This window comes from Sinocyclocheilus grahami, unplaced genomic scaffold (genome assembly GCF_001515645.1).
Source record: "Sinocyclocheilus grahami isolate Dianchi unplaced genomic scaffold, SAMN03320097.WGS_v1.1 scaffold226.1, whole genome shotgun sequence".
Taxonomy (NCBI): domain Eukaryota; kingdom Metazoa; phylum Chordata; class Actinopteri; order Cypriniformes; family Cyprinidae; genus Sinocyclocheilus; species Sinocyclocheilus grahami.
In genome coordinates this window covers 1,043,085-1,065,168 of record NW_015505405.1, presented here as the reverse complement: position 1 = coordinate 1,065,168, position 22,084 = coordinate 1,043,085, and the positions used below count along the sequence as shown (strand labels likewise).

The 22,084-nt window shown below is 35.9% G+C and overlaps 4 protein-coding genes across 4 annotated transcripts in view; 1 reads left to right on the top strand and 3 right to left on the bottom strand.

Moving 5' to 3' along the window:
* Positions 1 to 5,606, bottom strand: part of LOC107597039 (transcription initiation factor TFIID subunit 3) — a 40,958-nt gene extending 35,352 nt beyond the window's left edge. The window contains exons 1-2 of the mRNA XM_016287944.1: positions 5,438 to 5,606; positions 4,115 to 4,194 (exon numbers count right to left, since the gene is read on the bottom strand). Of these exons, the coding sequence (XP_016143430.1) occupies positions 4,115 to 4,194; positions 5,438 to 5,606 (249 nt within the window). The remainder of the gene's footprint in view (positions 1 to 4,114; positions 4,195 to 5,437) is intronic.
* Positions 5,607 to 9,073: 3,467 nt separating this feature from the next.
* On the bottom strand, positions 9,074 to 12,375 carry atp5f1c (ATP synthase F1 subunit gamma). The gene is made up of 6 exons (XM_016287927.1): positions 12,205 to 12,375; positions 12,055 to 12,119; positions 10,583 to 10,738; positions 10,335 to 10,431; positions 10,060 to 10,078; positions 9,074 to 9,219 (listed from the first exon to the last, which is right to left on the bottom strand). The coding sequence occupies exons 3-5, from the start codon at positions 10,731 to 10,733 to the stop codon at positions 10,072 to 10,074; spliced, it is 255 nt and encodes an 84-aa protein (XP_016143413.1). The 5' UTR covers positions 10,734 to 10,738; positions 12,055 to 12,119; positions 12,205 to 12,375; the 3' UTR covers positions 9,074 to 9,219; positions 10,060 to 10,071.
* Positions 12,376 to 12,423: 48 nt separating this feature from the next.
* Positions 12,424 to 15,769, top strand: kin (Kin17 DNA and RNA binding protein; the record flags this gene model as incomplete). Its single annotated transcript, XM_016287926.1, has 9 exons — positions 12,424 to 12,475; positions 12,558 to 12,680; positions 13,765 to 13,949; positions 14,031 to 14,125; positions 14,205 to 14,322; positions 14,475 to 14,594; positions 14,681 to 14,780; positions 14,862 to 14,962; positions 15,275 to 15,769. Coding segments are annotated over 9 exons (957 nt in total), but the record flags the coding sequence as incomplete, so codon positions are not given.
* Positions 15,408 to 22,084, bottom strand: part of itih2 (inter-alpha-trypsin inhibitor heavy chain 2) — a 21,875-nt gene continuing 15,198 nt past the window's right edge. The window contains exons 16-20 of the mRNA XM_016287923.1: positions 19,878 to 19,991; positions 19,597 to 19,795; positions 16,622 to 16,794; positions 16,400 to 16,511; positions 15,408 to 15,937 (exon numbers count right to left, since the gene is read on the bottom strand). Coding sequence (XP_016143409.1) covers positions 15,790 to 15,937; positions 16,400 to 16,511; positions 16,622 to 16,794; positions 19,597 to 19,795; positions 19,878 to 19,991 — 746 coding nt within the window. The 3' untranslated portion in view covers positions 15,408 to 15,789. The remainder of the gene's footprint in view (positions 15,938 to 16,399; positions 16,512 to 16,621; positions 16,795 to 19,596; positions 19,796 to 19,877; positions 19,992 to 22,084) is intronic.

The window sequence follows — 22,084 nt, the reverse complement described above, 5'->3', positions numbered from 1 at the left end:
TCCATGGTAGAAAAGGCCGTCCTGGATGTTAAAATTGTCTGGCCCCTTAAACCTGCTGAGTTTTTAATTATTTTAGGCAGAAAAATCATGCAGGAATATTGATTTATTTGTATACAAGCATTTAAATTCTAATTAAAAATATATTTTTAAGTATTCATATTTTTTTATATTTTAGCTAATTAATTTGTATTAATAAATTATTTGTTGTTTAACTTTTTTTTTTTTTGAAGATGTGGTGGGATCAGTGAAAATAAGATGGAAGTAAGTTCAAATATGTTCTCAAAGCATTTCCGTCCAGACAATGGCCAAGCGCCGGCTCTAGCATGTGAACCAGCACCATTTCAGTAAAAACAGGGTACGGCTGACCTGAGAGAGACAGGCAGAGTGAATGTGAGACAGTAATGACTATTATACTTAAAAGACAAAATTCTTTTCATCAGGTCGGATTCTCCTGGCTACGGGAGCGTGCCCTTACCAATCAGAGCGGGCCCTGGGCCCTATTCTCTCTAAAGACGATGTGAATGTCGCGGCAGAAGAAAAGGAGAAAAGACGGAGGCCTTTAATATTCATCCTTTTCTCTTTTTAGAGTATAACGGCTGCACCTGACATCTACGGAAACTGTGCAAATCTCTTCATGCATTGTCAGGCTCTCCTCTAATCATTTTACGCCCTTGTGAAGCTTTGAAAAGAGCCGATAACGAAGCGAGTCAAATACAGGGCTTGCTCAATTCATAAGTTAACAGAAGCACAGCACACGCTATAGCAGAGACTGAGGTGATAATCAGCACCCCTGGACCAGGAGACTCACAGTGTCTACACTTCGAGAGAGCAGCGTAGAAGAGAGACAGCTCTTGTGTCAAAACTAGAGTCGATGGGATGATTGTCTTAATAAAGGAAAGGGACTAAATATAAGGCTTGCAAAACTGCAACACTCATGTTACAATTAACAAAGTTGTCTGTACTGCACAGTCTATGATGCATATATGCAATCCAACAAAACTAGCAGCTTCCACAATAACCAACAAAACTACATATGATGCATGCATGCAATGCGACAAACTAGCAGTGCCTGTTAATATTAACAAAGCTGTCTAATGCATGCAGTGTGATAGTGGCTGCTGTCTATAATGCATGTCATGCAACAAACCTAGCAGTGGCTGTTATATCAACAAAGCCGCTATGATGCATTCATGCAATACAATGCAATGCAAAAAAGTAGCATCAAGCATGTAATGGGACAAATTATTTCAGTTACATGTGTGTTACCATGATGGTGTTTAGTGTTTGTGTGAACGACACTGTGCACCTTCTATGTATGTTCATATTTAAAAGCTGCTTGTGATGGGCTTTGGTTCATCATGTGACTTTCTCATCACCACCTGCTTTTGGTGGTTATCAGTGTATTACAAAGGTACAAAACAGATTTCACTAGTTCAATAGGTTGGTGTATTAACATTATATCAGTTAATTACGGTATTTAAATGTAAATTTAAGTTAAATCGTAAAACCTAAAATGTTGTTACCGTATTTTTACAGTAAAATTCTGGCAACCACAGCTGCTGGTTTTTTAGCATAAATTTTGCAAACCCAGCAGCACCTTTTATTATTAAATGAGCTATCTATGCTGCATGCAATGCAGCTAAACTAGCAGCTCCTGTTCAAATTAAAGATGTCAAACCTGCAAGCAAAGCATGCAACGCAATAAAAACTGGAAGCTACCATTATAACAAAGAAATACTGTCTACACTCTAAGTGCCATGTGCAGTGCAATAAAATCTAGAAGCTGCCTACAAAGCAAGTATACAAAGTGGACAGGTTTGTTAATTGCAACATATAATTTTGTTGCACTGCACGATTGAAATGCAGACATGTTTTTTTTTTTTGAGAAAATGTGTGAATCCAAAGACAGCAGATTGCTGCAACAATTTTTGCATGCTTCATGTTAACACTAACAAAAGCCATTTAACATTGAAAAAACGCAGCAAAGCAATCATATATATGATGTGCAAACCATACATGAGAATGTGAAAAATTGCATTTATACAAATAGATTCTTTGAAGTAAATCTCAGTTTCTTAACAAGCCCACGACAAGCAATGAGCAATGGGACATCCTGTTGCTTAGTTGCTTATTTTGTGGGAACATGCTGGGTAGGCCTGCCCATCCTTAATCTCACTGGTCTAAATTACTGTTCCACACAGCTTTATATTTAGCATACACAAGTCTTGACTGACCGTGATTATGTCACATTGTACAGCATATATGCTGTTAGAATGAACAGACAAATGATGCAGAAAATGATCATTATTGCATCTACCACCTCAACAACATAAAGATCAACAGGACCATATTCTTGTGCCGCACATTTGGATCAACGTGTGGCTCAACAGCACAGTCCGTTCACGTAGCTTTATTTTGCAGCTGTAAATTTCCAGAGCAGTCATCTTAATCTTGTTCTCTCTCTGCATAGACGAAGAGACTTTATCAGCCTGTGTGATCACTGGTAATTTCAGTGTACAGATGCAATCGCGCTCTCTCTACCTCCCATTACCTTCTTCCCTCAGGACTGAACAACAATACGCTCCCACACAATAGACAAAAAAGAGCCTGTTGACTGGGAGAAAACCCACCACTGCAGCAGCAACAACAACTCTGTCGAATCTGCGTTCATGTAATGAAACTGAAATTGACAGATTATGACAAAATGATTTTAATCACTGATCCAAAAAAAAACACATTTTCATTGTTGTGCATTTGATCTCAGAGTCTATCAATGTTTAATTGTTTGTACTTTACATAATTGACACCGGCTCAAATTTTGTGGCTTGTTAGGGAGAAGTGTGCTATTACTTTTCTTACATATTTCCTCGGAGCCATCTAGGAACAAGAACATCATACAATCTTACGAGCGGAGGTCTTTTGGCTTGGGTCAGTAAGCAACCACTCAGAACTCTCTAGCAACCCTGCAAAACACTCCAGCAGGCTGGTGAGTTTTAAATAGGATAGCACCACTCACTTTTACTTCAAAAACCAATAGAATTTATTTGTCTACACTGTTTACTTAAGCAAACAGTATGAATGTTAGGCAAATAATAATAATACTACTCAACACTTAATATAAATTTAAAATCTTCATTTACAGAGTATTATAAATTCCAAGAAAAATGGAGAAAATCAAAAAGCAAAAATGTGGTCACATAGCGCCAATCTGTGGCTAAACAAGCTACTGCAGAAGGGAATCATACTAGACTAGGAAAAAAGTTTATATTTAATATCCTGGTTCCCTTAAAAACCTAGTTTGTTCATTTAAATTAAGCTTAATGTAAAATCAAACAAAAACCATATGTTTTAGATGAAACACTTACATTTTGAGTTGAAGCACTAAAGTTACTAATACTAGAAATGAAATAAAAATAAAGCTAAATAGAAATATACAAAATATATAAATGATAAAATAATATACATTTATATATAATTACAAATAGTTCATATAAAGATGACTCACTAAAAACTTAAACTAAAAAGAAAACTGAACATATAAAAGCTAATTCAAAATATAAATAATATAATGAATAATAAAATAACACTGGTTGATATGGATTTGCTATAGGGTGTTCTGGCACAAGTAATGCAACATGTGAACGTTTAATCCTTATTATAAGGGTTTTGTTCAAATCACTGACCTATACCATGAGCAGCAGTAAAAATGAGTTTCCTTAAAGCACTAAAAATACAAACCCCACAAAAATCCATTAATGTTCGTAACACTCAAACACACAGTGGGGCTCCATAACCTTTGTGGTTTGGAGAGAAATACATACAGTATAACAGAAGAATGTACTGTATGTTTAAACTTTTGTCTGTTTTGCCTATAAGAGCACATGTAGATTTGTGGCATGAGTGTGTGGAAGTGTGTTCGGGTGTAATACGGCCTCCAACTGATCTATGAGGAAGAGACAGGAGACAGGAAAAAAGGAACAAATGGAAATGGAGGAGAGGGAGAAAAAGAGACCCTGAGTCTTTCTTCTGGCAGAGGGGCATCCAGCTGAGCGCTGGCTCCAAGCCCAGTTAGACCCCCTGCCCTGGCTGGACTCTCCCACACACACACACTCACCTGGGATGTCTGCCATCTGGGCCGGACCTCCGCCAGCTTCTCACACACACATGGCTGGGAGCCTACAGCCCGCCGACTTCCTGTTTCACACACACCGACACCCGCAAACACACCTCACAGCCAGAGAGCTTCCTGTCCGACCCGAAACAACCCTGATCATGTCCGCCCCTCCACCACCCACTGGCACTGCCTCCGCTGTGTGTGATGAGAAGGCGAATGTGTGTTTGTGTGTGGGAGATACGAGCCGGATGGGGTGAGAGTGAAGGACTGCAGCACTGAGGGATCATGGGATACGTAGGTTCCTGTGTGCACCACTGTACGGGACAGAACTCAATATGGGCACACAGCAATGCATTTTGGCAAGATGGGCATGAGTACTTGAGTTTGCACTCTGCGGCAAGACAATGCATATGCAAGACAGTATATATATATTCGATTGGTATAGAAATATAATAATAGAATGATAACCATTTTTAAACTAAAGTATTAAATAATGTAACGCTTTTATGTCAGATGATTCAGATAAATTCCAAAATTAAAATTAAAATTCCAACATCTATGTCCACGCTATTTACTTAAAAAACAAGGTATCAGACATAAGACATTATCATCGGGGATCAACTGGAATTTGTTGAAAATAATATTTCATGCGGAGGGGAAAAAAAGAATTGGAAGAGAAAATGGAAAATTACATAATGTGTTACAGAGTTATTCCATGTTATTTTATTGCACATATTAAACAAATAACTGCATCTTAAGAATAATTTAACAGGAACTGCAACTTAATAATTAGATAAATATTTGATAAATAAAATAAATAAATAATACATTAAATAAATAAAATTAAACAAAAAATTATTATATGAGAGAATGGAATGATTCCAAATACCGTTATTTTCACCTCATTTTAATTTTGTTATTTTCACTTTATTATGTGTAAGCGGTGACCAAAGGAAAACATGTCAACTAATTATTTTCTACTGGAACATTTCAATGATTATGAAAATGATGAAAATATTATGCATCATATCATTCTTTTCTTTCAGTGTTTACAGAAACACACCACAGGTCATGACATGTTAATTACTAATTAAAATTAAATATAAATATAAAAAAACCCATTGTAATTTACTATTCCCTTAAATTCAGTATTTCTGTGCGTATCATTTGCTGCCAATGCAAATACATCTTCCAATGTAGTAGCCAATAAATCAGCAAACTGTCACGTACAGTTAGTTTCAACTCAACACTGTTCTATTACGTTTTGATAACTTGTTGCTTGCATATATTTGGTTCTGCCTCTATAGCGATGGTGGTACATACCTTCCTGCAGTGAGACGAGCGAAGGGAAGTACTCTGGGATATAGTCTCTCCTCTCACCCCTCAGGGCATCACGGGCGTCCGTGTCAAAGCCAGCAGCAGGAAACTGCAGAACGCTGCTCTTGCTGATGGGAAACTGAGGGATAGTTTGTGGGAAGCCAACAGGCTCCATGTTATTTACATAGTCCTCGAGTTCAGATATACTGACTCCCAAAAGTTCAAAAGCCTGGTCCACATCACTCAGTCCAGGGTCTGTACATCCATCTGAAAGAAGAGAGAGAGACATTATGCTATGCAAAACATGGAATTAATGTGTGTTCAGCAACCTAATATACCAAATAATAAATAAATGGACATTATAAATGATCACATTTAAGCCTAAAATATTTAAAGAGAGAAAGAAAACAAACCAATAAGTAGGAAATTACCTCAGACAAGGTAAAATATACGGTTATTATACTAAGTAATAAGGCTGCACGATAAATCGAAATGGAATCGAGATCGTGATTCGACAGAAGCTGCGATTGTCATGCGTATCTTTCAGTGAAGCACGGTTCTGTGATCAGCAGTAAATCTCCATCCAAAGGCCAGCGGGCACTCTCGCGCTTAAACTCCAAATACGCCTCGCAGAAGAAACCCAGAAAATAAACAGAAGATTCAACTGCTTTCATTGATTCAACATGACTAATAAACACACGATTACGGCAATATACGGTTTATCTGAGTTCTTATTATTATAATTTTCATTAAAATAAAGTATATTTATAATGCAATGCCTTTATTACTGCTTAAATACTATGAAATATAATGCGTGCCTTATTCTGTGTAAGAAGCCACATCATCTCACAGAGGGATTTATTTCAAACACTCGACTGACGTTATGAAGTGAGTTTGGAGTAAAAATATGTTATTAAATGTGGTATTTTCACATGCTTTCAGATGGAACAGCCTTTACTTGACAGAGCCGTAGTTCACTGAGAAGCTATGCAAACAGCTGTCATTATCGCGAACGATTTCAGAATTGAATTCAGTAACTTGTCAGTGAACTACGGCTATGTGTAGTAAATTCCGCTCCATCTGAAAGCACGTGATGATGATTTCCTGCTGATTACAGAACCGGCTTTTTAAACAACATGCGCATGACAATCGCATTCGATTAATCGTGCAGCCCTACTAACTAAACAAACAAACAACTAACTAAATAAAATAAATACCTTTCGGCTGTGTCATAATGTTATTAGTTACATCTCAAAAACAAACGCCTTCATGTGACAACCAAGTTTTCAAAACATTTCTACATAAGCATGCAAACAAACCAAACTTTTAAAACAAACATTCACAAAAACTTTGCAAACATGGCCAATTAAACACACAAAAACAGCAAAACATGGCCCCCAATGAGCAATGTTTTGCAGACTCTCACTTTGACAACAAACAAATGCAATGTATCTGTTTTGAATCAGTGTTATTATAGTTACATTTAAAAAAGCTTACATAAAATAAAATATAAATAAACTTATTTTATTTCAAGTTTTTTTTCTCATTTTCTCAACATGTCTAATTTTCATTTAGTTTAACTTGATGTACTAAAATAACAAAACATGAAATAAAAATTAATAAAAAAGGACTATTTAAAAAAATTAATACAAATGACAGAAATAAACAACATTACTAAAACTTAGTTAGGAATACAAAAAAACTACTAATTACTAAAAAAAAATTAAAACTAATTTAAGATATTAGATAAAACTATAATAGTTTCTCAATGATAATAAAATAAAAAAACCAACATTTACAAAAACATTCCAAACATTTAAATAAAATTTAAAAAAACAACGCCACATAAATTAGCAATGTTTTGCAAACTCTCACTCTCACACAAAAAAAGAAAAGGTTCAGATATAGTTGCTTTGTTACACATATAATAAAAAAGAGTATCTGATTTGAAGGGTTATTGCTGTTAACTAAAACTGAAAGAAAAAAAATACTTAAAGAATAAAACAGAATAAAAAAAGAATAAAATAAACTTAAAGGAATATATATATATATATATATATTCAAGTTATATATATATATATATATATATATATACAAGATATATATATATATATATATATATATATACAAGATATATATATATATATATATATATATATACACACACACAACTATATATATATATATATATATATATATATATATATATATATATATATATATACAGTTGTGTGTCTGTATGGTCACGTATTTGTAGGTCTGCGTTGCTGTTTATTATGTGCATTAAATAAATTATATTCAATTGTAATTTTGTATGCCACAGACTGCTATAGTAGGGTCACATAAGGATTTACCCAAAAAATTATGTGAATCATTAAAAGAAAAAATTTAAAAGTCCACGTGAATTTTGTGGATTTGTATATGATATATTTTTGACATATGGTAAAGGTAATAATTTTACTTTATATATCCATGTCTACCATAGTATTAAAACTACTATGGTAGTTAACAGTAGAACTATGGTTACTAGTTATTTTAAGTAAAAGTCTATACCAGTTTATAAAAATTTACTCAGAAAAGGCTGTGTGAGTTGGATTTAATATTTATTAAAAAAAAAAAGAAATATCTCTTTCCCCACTGTGGAACGTTTAATGAAAGATTCACTTTTATACAAAAGTAAATTTAAAGCAAATTATTTTTGATGCTGAAAAGATATTTCTGACAGTAAGTTTCAAGCACATTTTTGTTGTTGCTAAAAATGATTTCAAAGTCAGATCATATGCTTATTTTACTTATATTACTACTAGTACAGTAAAGACGGAATGCAACAAATGAAACTTGTTTTCAAATGAAATCATCAGGTTGTGCACTGAAACACTAATATTCTTATATTTTTAAACAATTTCTAATGCATAATGAACTCCGATGACTCAAAAACATCTTCAGAAGAAAAAAAAAACAACAACGGTTGGGTACGGTGATGTGCATCGGTTCTCAGATGATAACCATCAGAATCTGAGCTCCAGTGGCAGCTGATTAAATAATGTATGAGTGACCCATATGGTCAAACTTTCTACTTGTCCATTACTTTAATAGATCAGACCCTCTTCTACAATCAGTGACCCCCAAATTCACCCTTTCATGGATCCAGACACCCAACACCCGCAGCTCGATCGTTTAATCTGATACTGTGGTGGCTGGCCGGGCTTGAGTTTCAAATGGATAACAAGGAGGCTAAACTTGTTTTGATTGGCAATTATAAGAAGGAACAATAAGGATGCCGTTAAGTCAATTGGGTTTATCAGTAATCAGTTCAAAGTAACTTAATACTGTTTTAAGCAAAATCCGTAAACGCCAGAGAGTGTTTATCAGTAATCAGTTCAAAGTAACTTAATACTGTTTTAAGCAAAATCCGTAAACGCCAGTTTATTGGAAGGATTGACCTCGTGTTCTGTTTTGGCAGACGTCTTCTCTTCAAATGCTCTTTGTATTGATAACCTCGGAGCATAGCCGAGCCCGCGGCTTCAAAGAAGAGTTCACAAGCTTTAATTCCAATGGAAAACAAGCATGAGACGGGAAACTTATTATTTTTTTTTCATGAGGACATCAAAGCTGATTAGGACATACACTCGAACTCAAATGGATGGCGTTTCTCTGCAAGAGGTTTATTTTCTCTGATAATTGTACAAACAGAAGCACATATATATTTATGAATTCTACACCAGGTGACTGCACTGGAGAATATGTGCGCCAGAACCACACTGGACGTTTACAGGACTCCTCTTTATCTGTAATGAGAAAAGAAATATATTTAGTACCTTCTAAACACTCAAGGCCGGTTCACATCAAAACAAGTGTTGTTTAGTTTGAATACACAGCTGTTCGACATGAACATTTGCATGCCGTCAAAGCAACAGTTTGTTTTTACAGAGAGGTGCTCCATTTCCCCCCCCCAAACGCACTACAGAAAAACTTCTCCAACCAATAATATTTGCATCACATGCACACACACACACACGTGATAACGTAAAACTACGACTTGGTAGTGCTCACAAAAAGACTATTGTGCTGAGCTACAATGAACAGTGGAGGAAGTTGTGTAAAGTTGCACACAGCCATCCTTGTTTAACGCAGTATTTCTGCTGTTTAACAAGCTCCACCTGCTGGCAGAGAGTGAATTTGTGATTTCATTCAGCCTTTCTGCCGTTTTCTTTTCAGCATTGGTCTGAACAGTCAAATTGCACACGAATGGTTGTGACAAACATTTGTGTTGGTGTGAATATATATTAGTCAAGTTCAAGGCCAGAAACATTCTACATGAAAGAAGCATTTACATTCATGTACTTGCATATAGAGTATGTTTCAGGCCTATCCAATAAGACTAGAAGTCAGTGTGTCACACTTTACCAAAAAAATAAGCTCTTTTACTCTAACTTATGCAGCTTTTACTAATGGCCTGGGGAAATTAACTTCTCTGTTTTGACCAAACCCAATAACAGAACCCACCACATTCAACAAAAAACTCTATATAAAGAAAGCAAGAACACTTAAAAAAAAAAAAAAAGCATTGTCAATGCTATTTCTCCAGAAGCGCACACTATATTCTATAGTCAGCTGCAGGATGTTACCTCAGTTACGCTTCAGTTTCTGTGAACGGTGAATGCATGCATATTATGGAAGGTCAGTGAGGGAAAGATGGAAATTGGATTAATGTGATTGTGGTGTAAAAACAACGCATAAAGTAAATTAGTTTATTCAATTAAAAGAAATAAAAACATGCTGTGGATGTAACAGAACAGGGAAAACCACAACCCACTACAAATAATGAATGAGGAAGACAGGTGGCATGCATGGGTTATAATGAGGGTAAGAGATGGGCAAAGAAAGAGGAAAAACAGCTTACAGAGCGGCGGCTCCAGAAATGATCTCAATGAGCTCCTTAGTGATGACGGCCTGGCGAGTTCGGTTGAAGGTCAGAGTCAGCTTGTCAATCATCTCAGCTGACGGAGAGAAAGATTTCAAGATTGCAAATGAGAATTCTCAAGTATGAGTGATAACATTAGTAATGAGCACACTTTAGCAAGGAATGTAGGAACCTGGCCATCAAAGTCTTTTGAAACTGAAAGGAAGATGACGTATAAAATGACTCACAAGCGTTCTTGCTGGCGCTGTCCATAGCGGTCATCCTGGCGCTCTGCTCACTGGTGGTGGACTCCTTCAGCCCGAAGTAGATGATGTTGACCAGAGCAAACTCCTGATAGTTCCTCAGCACATCAGCATCGATGTCATCATAGATGCCCATGTTTTCTGAATAAAATACATGACAAATGATCGATTCAGTTCCGGTGTCACTTGATCACATCTTAAAGCCCAGTCAATGTAGTCAACAAAAACAAGCACGATATAAGGCTGTACTAATAAAAACTATATATTCATTTATTGGGTCTAGTACTGTTAAACTGATCATTATTTTCATGATTTGGCAGATAAAGGGTGTATTACCGTTTCTGCCTGACATTTTACCTATGTGCATGTGTGTGTGTACTCTAGGACTGTTTTTTTTTTTTTTTTTGAATATTTGTCGATTTAAAAAAAAATTTAAATCCAAGAGGGACATCTATCAGCGTTGCACTCGTGTCTCGCAGAGAGAGGCATGTTTAGAAAGCCATGTAAAATTAATGCAAGTTCAACTTTTAAAAGACATGTCTCAAGACTTTATGGTGGTTTTTCCCCATCCCACTGTAGCCTACTTTTGTGATTGGTTTTCGGTCCTTTGTATTAAACTATACATACATGCATGGTGCTGTTTTTTTTCTAATTGTTTAAGCAACTTTATTAATTATACATGCTTTTTAAAAACATTATGCACTTTTTTTTCCAAAGATAGTCATGTTATTTTATTACGCTTTGAAGAAACGTGCATGATATTTTGCACGACACGCCCTCAGAAGAGAAGCCAAAAGCTTTTTTCCGCCTAACTGAAATTATGCCTTTTAAATTCGAATAGAATAGAAAGTAGAAAATTCTAATTTAGTTTTTCAGTCATTTTGACAGCCCTAGTGTTGTTACCTTTATTCTTATTATTATACGACTGTCCTGAGATGATGTCTTGGAATGTTTTCAATCAGTAAACAAAAAGAAGATCTATACATTTTTATTTAAACAAATTAAAATAATTATTTTAAAGGCTACAAGTGAACTTTGTACAATTGCATCTATATATGCAGCTTATGATCTACATTATGAAAAAAAAAAGAATATTGATGACTGTTATTTTCTAAAGAGTACATAAACGCATTATTTACCATGCATTATTATTTCATGCATAGATTACATAAAGTGAGCGTTAGATGATGGCACAGATGATCTAAATCTAAAAACGATAGGGGAAATGAGGATGCCCAATGAAAAATCTAATTCCAAACTCAACACTATTTCACAAAAATAAATAATAATAATATTGTTCGATAAGCAACGTCACAATACATCAATCATCCCTAGATTTACTCCTGCTCACAAACGTGTTGGGCCTCAGACATGTTTACTGTGGTTTCAACTGTAATCCAATTATGTTGTTGTTATACGCGTCATGATGGGTATCCAGCCCAACAATGAAACAATACCTGAGCTTGCAACAGTGTCCAAGGAAAATAGAGGTTTCGCATCTGTCTTATATGAAATCACAGACCTGAAGAAGACACAAACCGGCATCAAAAGCAATAAAAAAAGTGGTTCTATTTTTAGTATAAAACAATGTGCATTATGCGTCAAACCTAAATCTGTTGTATATGATGGATCCCTGGTCGAACTCGTAGCCAGAGTCCAGCAGCTCTGTGGCAATGACGGAAGCATCGGTGAAAGTGGGAGGCTTGCGGCCCACCTCCTTACAGTTGATCAGGATGTGTTTGCCATGGGTCCTGATGGGTTTACAGAAGCAGTGGAAGAGATTCAAGCAAAGAGTCTTTGAGATCAAATGTGATTTTAAATTCTGATTTTATAGGGAGTTCAAAAGTGACTTCGTAGAGCTGCTCCGAAGACGTTTTGGTAAGTGACTACTGTTTTCATTCATCAGTATTGGATCCAGTATTATTGTAGGCTAAGACAGTCCGTGTTCGTTTTTTTGCAGGGACTAAGCGAGTTCACAATAACATTGTGTATAATGAGTACATCAGTCATCGGGAGCACGTTCACATGAACTCTACTCAGTGGGAGACTCTCACCGACTTCACCAAATGGCTTGGGAGAGAAGGCAAGCATCCTATACATTTTATTGAACTAAAACCCCAGATATGCACAACATACAATACCATTCAATTTTTTTCTTTTCTTTTTTTGAATTAGCAAGGATGCATTAAATTGATCCGAAGTGACAGTGAATACGTTTTACATTGTTACAAAAAATATATATATTTGAAAGAAATTCTGTCCTTTTTACGTTTATATTCCTCAGAGAATTCTGAAAAAGCATTGTGGCTTCCACCAAAAAAATATGAAATAGCACAACTATTTTCAGCATTTATAATAAAAAGAAATATTTCAAATCGGCATATTAGAATTGTTTCTGAAGGATCATGTGACACTGAAGACTGGAGTAATGATGCTGAAAATTCACCACAGGAATAAAGTGCATTTTTGAAATTTCACCAAATGACTATTTTTGATTAGCCATATCACCCTGCAGCCCAAGACTGGTTGCCCACTGAAGCTAAGCAGGGCTGAGTCTGGTCAGTACCTGGATGGGAGAGAGACCTCCTTGGAAAACTAGGTTGCTGCTGGAAGAGGTGTTAGTGAGGCCAGCAGGGGGTGCTCACCCTGTGGTCTGCGTGGGTCCTAACGCCCCAGTATAGTGATGGGGACACTATACTGACAAAAAGCACCATCTTTCGAATGAGACGTTAAACCGAGGTCCTGACTCTCTGTGGTCATTAAAAATCCCATTGCACTTCTCGTAAAGAGTAGGGATGTAACCCCGGTGTCCTGGCCAAATTGCCCCCCTGGCCCTTGTCAATCATGGCCTCCTAATAATCCCCAACCACTTGATTGGCTCTATGACTTTCTCTCATCTCCACCTGTAGCTGGTGTGTGGTGAGCGCACTGGCGCCGTTGTCCAGTGGCTGCCGTCGCATCATCCAAGTGGATGCTGTACACTGGTGGTGGTTGAGGAGAGACCCCCCACCCCACCCCACCTGATTGTAAAGCGCTTTAGGTGTACAACAATACACAATAAAGCGCTATATAAATGCATCATTCATTCATTCATTGATCAGATAAATGCATTCTTGATGACTTCTGCACAGTAGAGTTTAGGTGTTTCATTTAGATTGTGTGTACAGGTTATTGCAAAGTGGATGAGACGCCTAAGGGCTGGTACGTCCAGTACATTGATCGTGATCCGGAGACGATCCGCAGACAGGAAGAGCTAGAGAGGAAGAAGAAACAGGATATGGATGATGAAGAGCGCAGCGCCAAATTCATCGAAGAACAAGTTCGCCGCGGCCAAGAGGGCAAGGAGCCAGAGGTGTGTTTGTGTGCTGGGGGGAAAAAAAAAAGTTTTCTTTCTTTTTATTTCATCTTGCTCAAATTTTCATTGTCCAAACAGGAAGAACCAGTGTTCACCGAACTGAAGCGAATGAATGAAGATGAGAAAGTAGCTTTTAATTTGGACATTGCTTTAGCAGGACCGTCTAAAACAAGGTATAACCAGTCTAAAAGTCTCATAAAGCAATATGGCTGTAGTTTGGGTGACAATAAAGATCCGTTTTTATTTCTATAGCACCACTTTGGGTCCTAGTGCCCTTAAAGCTGCAGCCTCTGCGAAAAGGAAAGAGTCTTCCCACATCAGAGACTCGAAGGACAAGAAAAAGAAATCGGCTCTGGATGAGATAATAGAGGCACGTTCTTCATTAACGTTTTTCTTTTTAGCTACTTTTGTTGTAACGTTGGGTGTTATATATTCATGATGAAATCCACGCAGATCATGCCGTTTTGTTGCACATTTATCAGCTAGGATTCAACCAGAACTTTCCCTTTGTGTGTCTTCCAGATGGAGGAACAGAAGAAGAAATCTGTAAGATCGGATAACTGGATACAAGCAAACATCGTAGTGAAAGTGATAACTAAGAAACTGGGAGAGAAGTATTACAAGAAGAAAGCAGTCATTCGGGTAACTGCAGCGCTGTCATTACAGGACACACAGAGTGATTAGATGTTTCCTACAGTGATACTGTGTGCATGCGTGTGATTTTACAGGAAGTGCAGGATAAATACACGGCTGTGGTGAAGATAATCGACTCTGGAGACAAACTCAAACTGGACCAGAGTCATTTGGAGACGGTCATTCCAGCTCCTGGTATTACCCGTTACTGTTTTCAGTGTAACTCAAAATGAAGAAAGATAGAAATTCTCAATCTAATCTCTCATTCTGTTTTAGGTAAGCGCGTTTTGATTGTGAACGGTCAATATAAAAACACAGAGGCTATCCTGGAAGGCATAAATGAGCACAAATTCTCTGCTACACTCACGTTAGACTCGGTAAGTTCACTAGGAGAATTGTCACTGCACACTATTAAAATGCTGGCTCTAATTCATTGCACCTAATGAAATTAGAGTGTGATTTTGTAGCTGATGTAGTAAGAATGCAGCAAAGATACCTTCAATCGCTCAGAAGTGAGTAGATACATTTATAAACAAAAATTGGATTTTTGCTGTTCTTTTTGAAGTTTCTATTCAAAGAATCCTGAACACAATGTTTTGTGTTGTCCACTAAAATATTAAGCAGCACAACTGTTCTCCAGGATTGAGAGCCACTCATCTAAAGCACGTTTTTTTTTTGTCTTGGTTTAGGGTCGGATGAAAGGAAAGACAGTGGAGGGGATTGCATATGAGGACTTCTCCAAATTGGCCTGATGTTCTTTCCTCTTCTCTACGGCGCCTCTGCTGTGTCAGAGTGCATAATAAAGACTCTTAAATGACCTGATTTACATATTGGAACAAAATGACCAATGGTTTTTATTGTGTTTTTTTTCCCCCATTGTCATTGAAAACGGTTGCATATGATTAAAATATTTAATTAATCAAATTTTCGATTAAATGTCTCACTGCAGACGCTCAAGTCAGAAGTCTTACAATACATTAGTTTTTGATTGGCTTTAATTATTAAGTAATTTCAGTTCAGTTGGTTGATGTGCATCACTGTTTTCCTATGTTTTGTATATATTTTCTTGTAGAATAAAAAAACTTTTTTTTAAATGGCAAAATGGCATGTTTTGGTTTTCTTTGCTTCTTATTGCTTGTATAAAATAACAGATTTCTACCAATCTCTTAGCAAGTGTCCTAAGCTTGCTGCCACACTCATGCTCTCAGATAGCGGTCAGGAAGCTGTCCAGCTGAGGCAGGATATAGCTGGTGTAACTGCCATCAATGAAGCCTTTCCCACTGTTATGGATGAACCAGCAGTAGACATCTGAACCTCGTTTCTTGTCATGTCTGTAATCCTTCTGCCAGCCCCTGATTGATATACAGATATTGCACAATTTTAATATGATTGGATTGGGTGGATCTTAAGTTCAGTCAAAGTAAATGTCATATTATTTTCATGAAAATTATACATTCCTCCCCAAATTCTTATTGCTGTAATGTGAAAAAATTATAAACTATTTGAATTGTGTAGTATTTATACATCATGGTAGGTTTTTTGTTTTATGTGTTTCAGTTAGGTAGATTTTAATATATATTAAAATCTTTTTTCTGGACAGGATGATATTTTTGATTGCCAGAGAAATTGTAACAGACAACCAACTAGTGAGGACATTTAACGTCCTTATTAATTAAAGGTCTTATAAATGAGTCAAATCATGTTTCTATTTAAATCTAGTGTGTTGCACAGTTTCTGTGATTGTTATTTTTATGGGTAGGGGAAAATATAAGTAACCCGACATAATGAGAAATTAGATTTGTATGTGATAGTACCTGGTGACAGCTAGTTTGTTGCCTTTCACTTCCATTGTGGCCTCTTTCTTCTTTGGATCTGCTCCCTCATGCACGCCGTACACCTTCACTTTTGGTTCCTGTGCAAACTGACCTGTTATGAGACGGTCAAAATCCATTTTTGAGAACAAGACCCACACACTTGTTGGTGTGATGAATAATGTGTTTAAGCTGTTTCGTACATTTAAATATTAAGTAACTTACCAATGAGACCATGAACCTGTGTGGAGTATTTGTTGTCGCTAGACATGTAAATGCCCAGGAAGTCCACCTGCACAGGATGTTTCTTCCACACCCGATGCAAAAGCACCATCACTGAAATCTTCCCATCAATCGTCACGGTAACATGTTGCTCTTTCACTATGGTGACCCTAATCCTAATAAGCAAGAGTTTTGCATAATGCAGAGAACTGTATTTAGAGGGATAGTTCTGTCATTACTCACCTTCATGTCGTTCCAAATCCGAGATACCTTCGTTCATCTTCAGAACACAAATTAAAGGGGTCATATGATGCAATTTCAATTGTTCCTTTCTCTTTGGAGTGTTACAAGCTCTTGGTGCATAAAGAAGATCTGTAAAGTTGCAAAGACTAAAGTCTCAAATCTAAAGAGATATTCTTTATAAAAGTTAAGATTCAACCACGCCTACCTAAAACGGCTCATTCTAACACGCCCCCACATGTCTACGTCACGATGTGGGAAGATTTGCATAACGCCGCCCAAATGTTCACGCAAAGAAAGAAGGCGTAACTTTTATTCTCGGTGTAGTATTGTTGTTGCCGCCGCCGCCATGTTGTGAAGGTGCTGTGTGTTTCGTTGTGAAAGCGAAACTACTTTGTTTGGTCTTCCAAAAGAGGACACGACTAGAAATCAGTGGTTGAGTTGCATTTACAACACTGTTCCAGAACAGTTCAACCCAAATATTCAGATGTGTAGTCTACTCTTCCAGGATCAGGAATAAAATGCGCTGGGCATTTTATTCCTGATCCTGGGAGAGTAGACTACAATGCCGGCTGTTCTGACTCACAGACTGGAAGTACATTTTTCATATTTAAAGGATTTGCCACTGATGATTCAAACGCGAGTTTTGGGCAGTGTAGAGTACATCTGACACATTCAAGGCCCAGAAAGGTAGTAAGGACATCATTAAAATAGTCCATGTGGCATCAGTGGTTCAACCGTAATTTTATGAAGCTACGAGTATATTTTTTGTGTGCAAAGAAAACAAAAATAGGACTATATTCAACAATTTCTTCTCTTCCATGTTCTTCTCATTCACAACAGTACCAAGGCACTTTCATTTCTTCGTTTAATATAAGTGATTGTTGTTGGGTTTTCAATAAAGAATAACAATGAACCACAAACTAAGCATTTGTTTTAAATAAGGGAAAATACCTTATTTGGGTTACAATGCAATCCACCTTATTCATTTTGCTAATAAAAGTTAGATGTTTAATATATGCAAATGTCCGGCCGGAGCGATGATTCAAAAACATGAAAACCCATTATAAACGAGGCATTTGTTGTATCCAGTGGGGACATAATTACTGATTATAATGACTTATACTGTCTTTTTACGCGTTGCATTGCATCAAAACCATGTCTGCATTTGTGATCGGAGAAATTACAAACAACAAGCGCTACTCTACACTGATCAAAACTCGCATTTGAATCGTCAGTGGCAAATCCTTTAATTTATGAAAACGTACTTACATGCAAATCTTCCCACATAGTGAGGTAGACATGTGGGGGCGTGTTAGAACGAGCCGTTTTAGGTAGGCGTGGCTGACTCTTAACTTTATAAAGAATATCTCTTTGGATTTGAGACTTTAGTCTTTGCAACTTTACAGATCTTCTTTATGCACCAAGAGCTTGTAACACTCCAAAGAGAAAGGAAAAATTTTAATCGCATCATATGACCCCTTTAATATAACGAGTCAGCAACTTTGACATTGTAGCATTGCTGATGTTTTGTGTGTGTGTTTTTTTTTCATTAAGAGTAATACTGAATCAACTTTAAGCATTAATTTTGTTTCAACAATAGGAAAGATCTAACATTAAAGATCAAAATAAGCGCTACAGATGTGAGAATGCTAGATTTGTTGCTCTTTGCTATGTCAGTAGAAATGGTCTCTTTGCTATGTCAGTAGAAATGGTCTCTTTGCTATGTCAGTAGAAATGGTCATTCATTCTTAATTTGGGTACGGCACACTACAGGTAATAATATAATCAAAAAATAATGGCAACAAATGATTTTTTAAGTCAGTTTAATAAGTTGAAATGACTTTCACAGTCAATTTGATTCAACTTGACTCATGTTTAACAATTGCTTCTTGTCAGCTTAGGCTACATTTTCCAATGAATTTAAATTAATATTCAAATTAATTTTAATTATTTTTTGTTATAAACTGTTCATAAATTTATTTTTAACACCGGACCCCCATCACCCTCAGCACCCCTACTTCCCGCGATAATGGCAGCACCACACGCATGTGCCGTGGCACTCTCTTGAACACGCGTTGAACTCTGACACTGAAGAGAAGAAATTGTTTTCTTTGCACACAAAAAGTATTCTCATAACTTCATAAACTAAGGTTGAACCACTGAAGTCACGTGGACTGTTTAAATGATGCCCTTACTACCTTTCTGGGCCATAAAATGTTTCAGTTGCGTTGCTGTCTATGCAGGGTCAGAAAGCTCTCGGATTTCATCAAAAATATCTTAATTTGTGTTCTGTAGATGAATGAAGGTCTTATGGGTTTGGAACAACGTGAGGGTGAGTAATTAATGACAGACTTTTCATTTTTGGGTGAACTATCCCTAAATAAAACATAAATTATTGCTTCCATAATAAATGTCCCCAGTATTATTATGCATGTCGTCAAAAAGAAAAGAAAAAAAAAACAGTTTTTAATAATAGCCAATAATATCACATGATCCAATTAAATGAATATAAAACGGATAAAAAAATATTCTATTGAATATTCAATTTCATTTTGGAAAAGTAAAATGTTATAAATACTCTTAACCTCTTAAAAAATTATGGCCATATGATGGACAAAACACATTTCACTTAACAAAACTACAGTTTTGTCTGCAGTTCAAGTATATTGTAAAGTTTACTAGCTTGCAGTCACTGATGTTTGTGATGTTTGTTGGAGTAAATTTGTTTTTGATACCTGTTAAGTGCAAGCTCAACTGTGGCTCCCCAAGAGAAGAAGTGATTGTTCCTGCCTTCCATCAGATCGATTCTGTCAGTTCCTACTATAACCTGCACACTGTCTGTTTTAGAGTATATGGAGATGGTGCCGAAATATGTTTGGATTTTGTTGTTCTTCATCTTCTTAGACCCAACCAACTGACCGTTGATTGTAACTCCTGGACAGGAACAAAACACATATGGAATATGAAATAAATAAACGACTTCAGTTTTTTCAAGTGATGGAAGACATCAAATGACCTGTTCCAGGATCTGAAATCAGGTTGAGGATGTGTCCTGGTTTGGAGTCAGTGTTGAAGCAGATGTCCATGTTGTTTTTGGGTAAGTGAATGATGAAGTGGGGATCACTGTCCACTGCAATAAAATCAAAAGGATGAGGGAGATTCACAATAGAATATGTAGCAGTGGTAGAGCAGTATTCCTTAATCTTTTAAGTGTACCACACGCACTAGGTAAATAAAAACTGAAAAATGAATACTGAAGTGGACATTTCTGGCTTAGCTCGTGTGAGGAAAAAATCATTAACCCCTTAGTCACCGTCCCACCTGTGGGACGCTTGGCGCTTTTTTTTGTGTCCTTTTTCTCTATCAAATCTTTTATTAATCATCATAAATCATCTTTTGAAAGCTTAGAAGCCCAATGTTCATCCTGTGAAAACCATTTTGAAATCGGACATTGCGTTACCATGGAAATGGTACTTTAAAATCTTTTGGCGGTCTCCTCCCCCTTAGTGGGCAGTGTCAAGTGTCATATTACAAAATGGATTACGGTCTTTTAGAATCAAACATTTTTATAATCTTGACAGAAAATATATAATTGGAAAGGTCTGAGTCTCAGGATTCCATATTTGGTGGTTATTTTGAGATAGAATAATATTGACCGAGAAATCTAAACATTTGTGACAGAAAAATGCATTAAAAAAATTCAATGGAGTTTGGATGGCACCCGGTGGCTGTTTGTGGTATAACGCCCTAAATAAAATCTCACAGGAACCTCAATTTTTTTCATATCAACTTCAAATTTGGAACATAACTTATTTAGACATAAGGCTTTAATGTTATACCAATTTTTAGAGAAAAACCTGTTATGTAAAATATTGATTATATATGAAATAAAATAAAATTAATATAGTGCATTTTCTTTACAGTAAATTTAAACTACCATAACTTTTTGATACCTAAATTTTATTTGAAAACATTCCACTTTTCAACATTCAATTTTCTTCTTTAAAAAGAGACCAACCTTATGTCTGTATTCCAAAGTGTTCATAAATTACAGCAATTTATGTTTGGATAGTGCACCTGCATGCCTATTTAAAAAAATGGGGGGTGACAGTTAAGGGGTTCTAATTGAATTGTAAGTCTACAGGTGCAAAAACAAAGTGCAAAAAGATAAACACTTAAAACTGTATTCTGGATGTTTTCTTTCCACTAGTATGAAACAACACGTTATGAAATGCCAAATATCCCAAACTCTCAATACTGACTAGTGCATGAAAATACCGTAATTTTGTCTGTAGTGTCTTGCTTAAACAGTGTTGGGGGAAGTTACTTTAAAAGTAATGCATTACAATATCGATTTACTTCCTAAAAATGTACCGTTTTACTTTTTATGGAAAGTAATGTATTATATTACCTTTTCATTACTTTTTCTTATCTGGGTTGGTTTTGAACATAAAAAAAAGAAAATCTATTTTTGGCGCCAATATTTCACACCAAAAATTAGTAAATTAGTTTTAATATTGTTGAATTGGATCATCGAAGGTCGGCAGCAAAGACATAAATGGGATTAAATATGTACATAAAGACATAAAGGGTTATTTGACATATTCAATTATTGCAGGTTCGCGTCATATTTTGAGTTTGCATTTCACTATTTGTATTCATTTTGTGGAATTCTGAATCTGTTTTTGTGTAAGTGAGATGAGTAAATGCACGTTCACATTTAGTCTATAACTGCCACAATCATCATATTTACACAGCGCACACAAGGCCTCTGCACTTTACTAGTTACTTGAAAAAGTAACCTGATTACATAACTCGCATTACTTGTAATGCATTACCCCCAACACTTTGCTTAAGTAGCAAGAAACCAATTCTTGTTGCGTTCATACTGATTCTAAATTTGAAAGGGAACTCAAATCTCATTGTGGTTCGCATCAGCTGTTAAACTTCGTGATAAATTGCATCCAAAATAAAAGTTTTTGTTTACATAATATGTGTATGTGTACTGTGTATATGTATTATGTATATATAAATACAAACACATGCATGTACATATTTAAAAATATGTTATATTTATATATTAAATATATTTATATATAATATAAAATATAAGAATACAAATATATAAATGTATATACACATGTAAATATTTTCAAAATATATACTGTACGTGTGTGTATTTATATATACATAATAAATATACACAATACACATACATATATT

Excerpts from the sequence above, each read along its gene's own strand:
- atp5f1c (XM_016287927.1), bottom strand. The coding sequence starts at position 10,733 with ATGGGCATCTATGATGACATCGATGCTGATGTGCTGAGGAACTATCAG. Across the intron at positions 10,432-10,582 it reads CAGCGCCAGCAAGAACGCTT|CTGAGATGATTGACAAGCTG; the intron begins GTGAGTCATTTT and ends TCTCTCCGTCAG.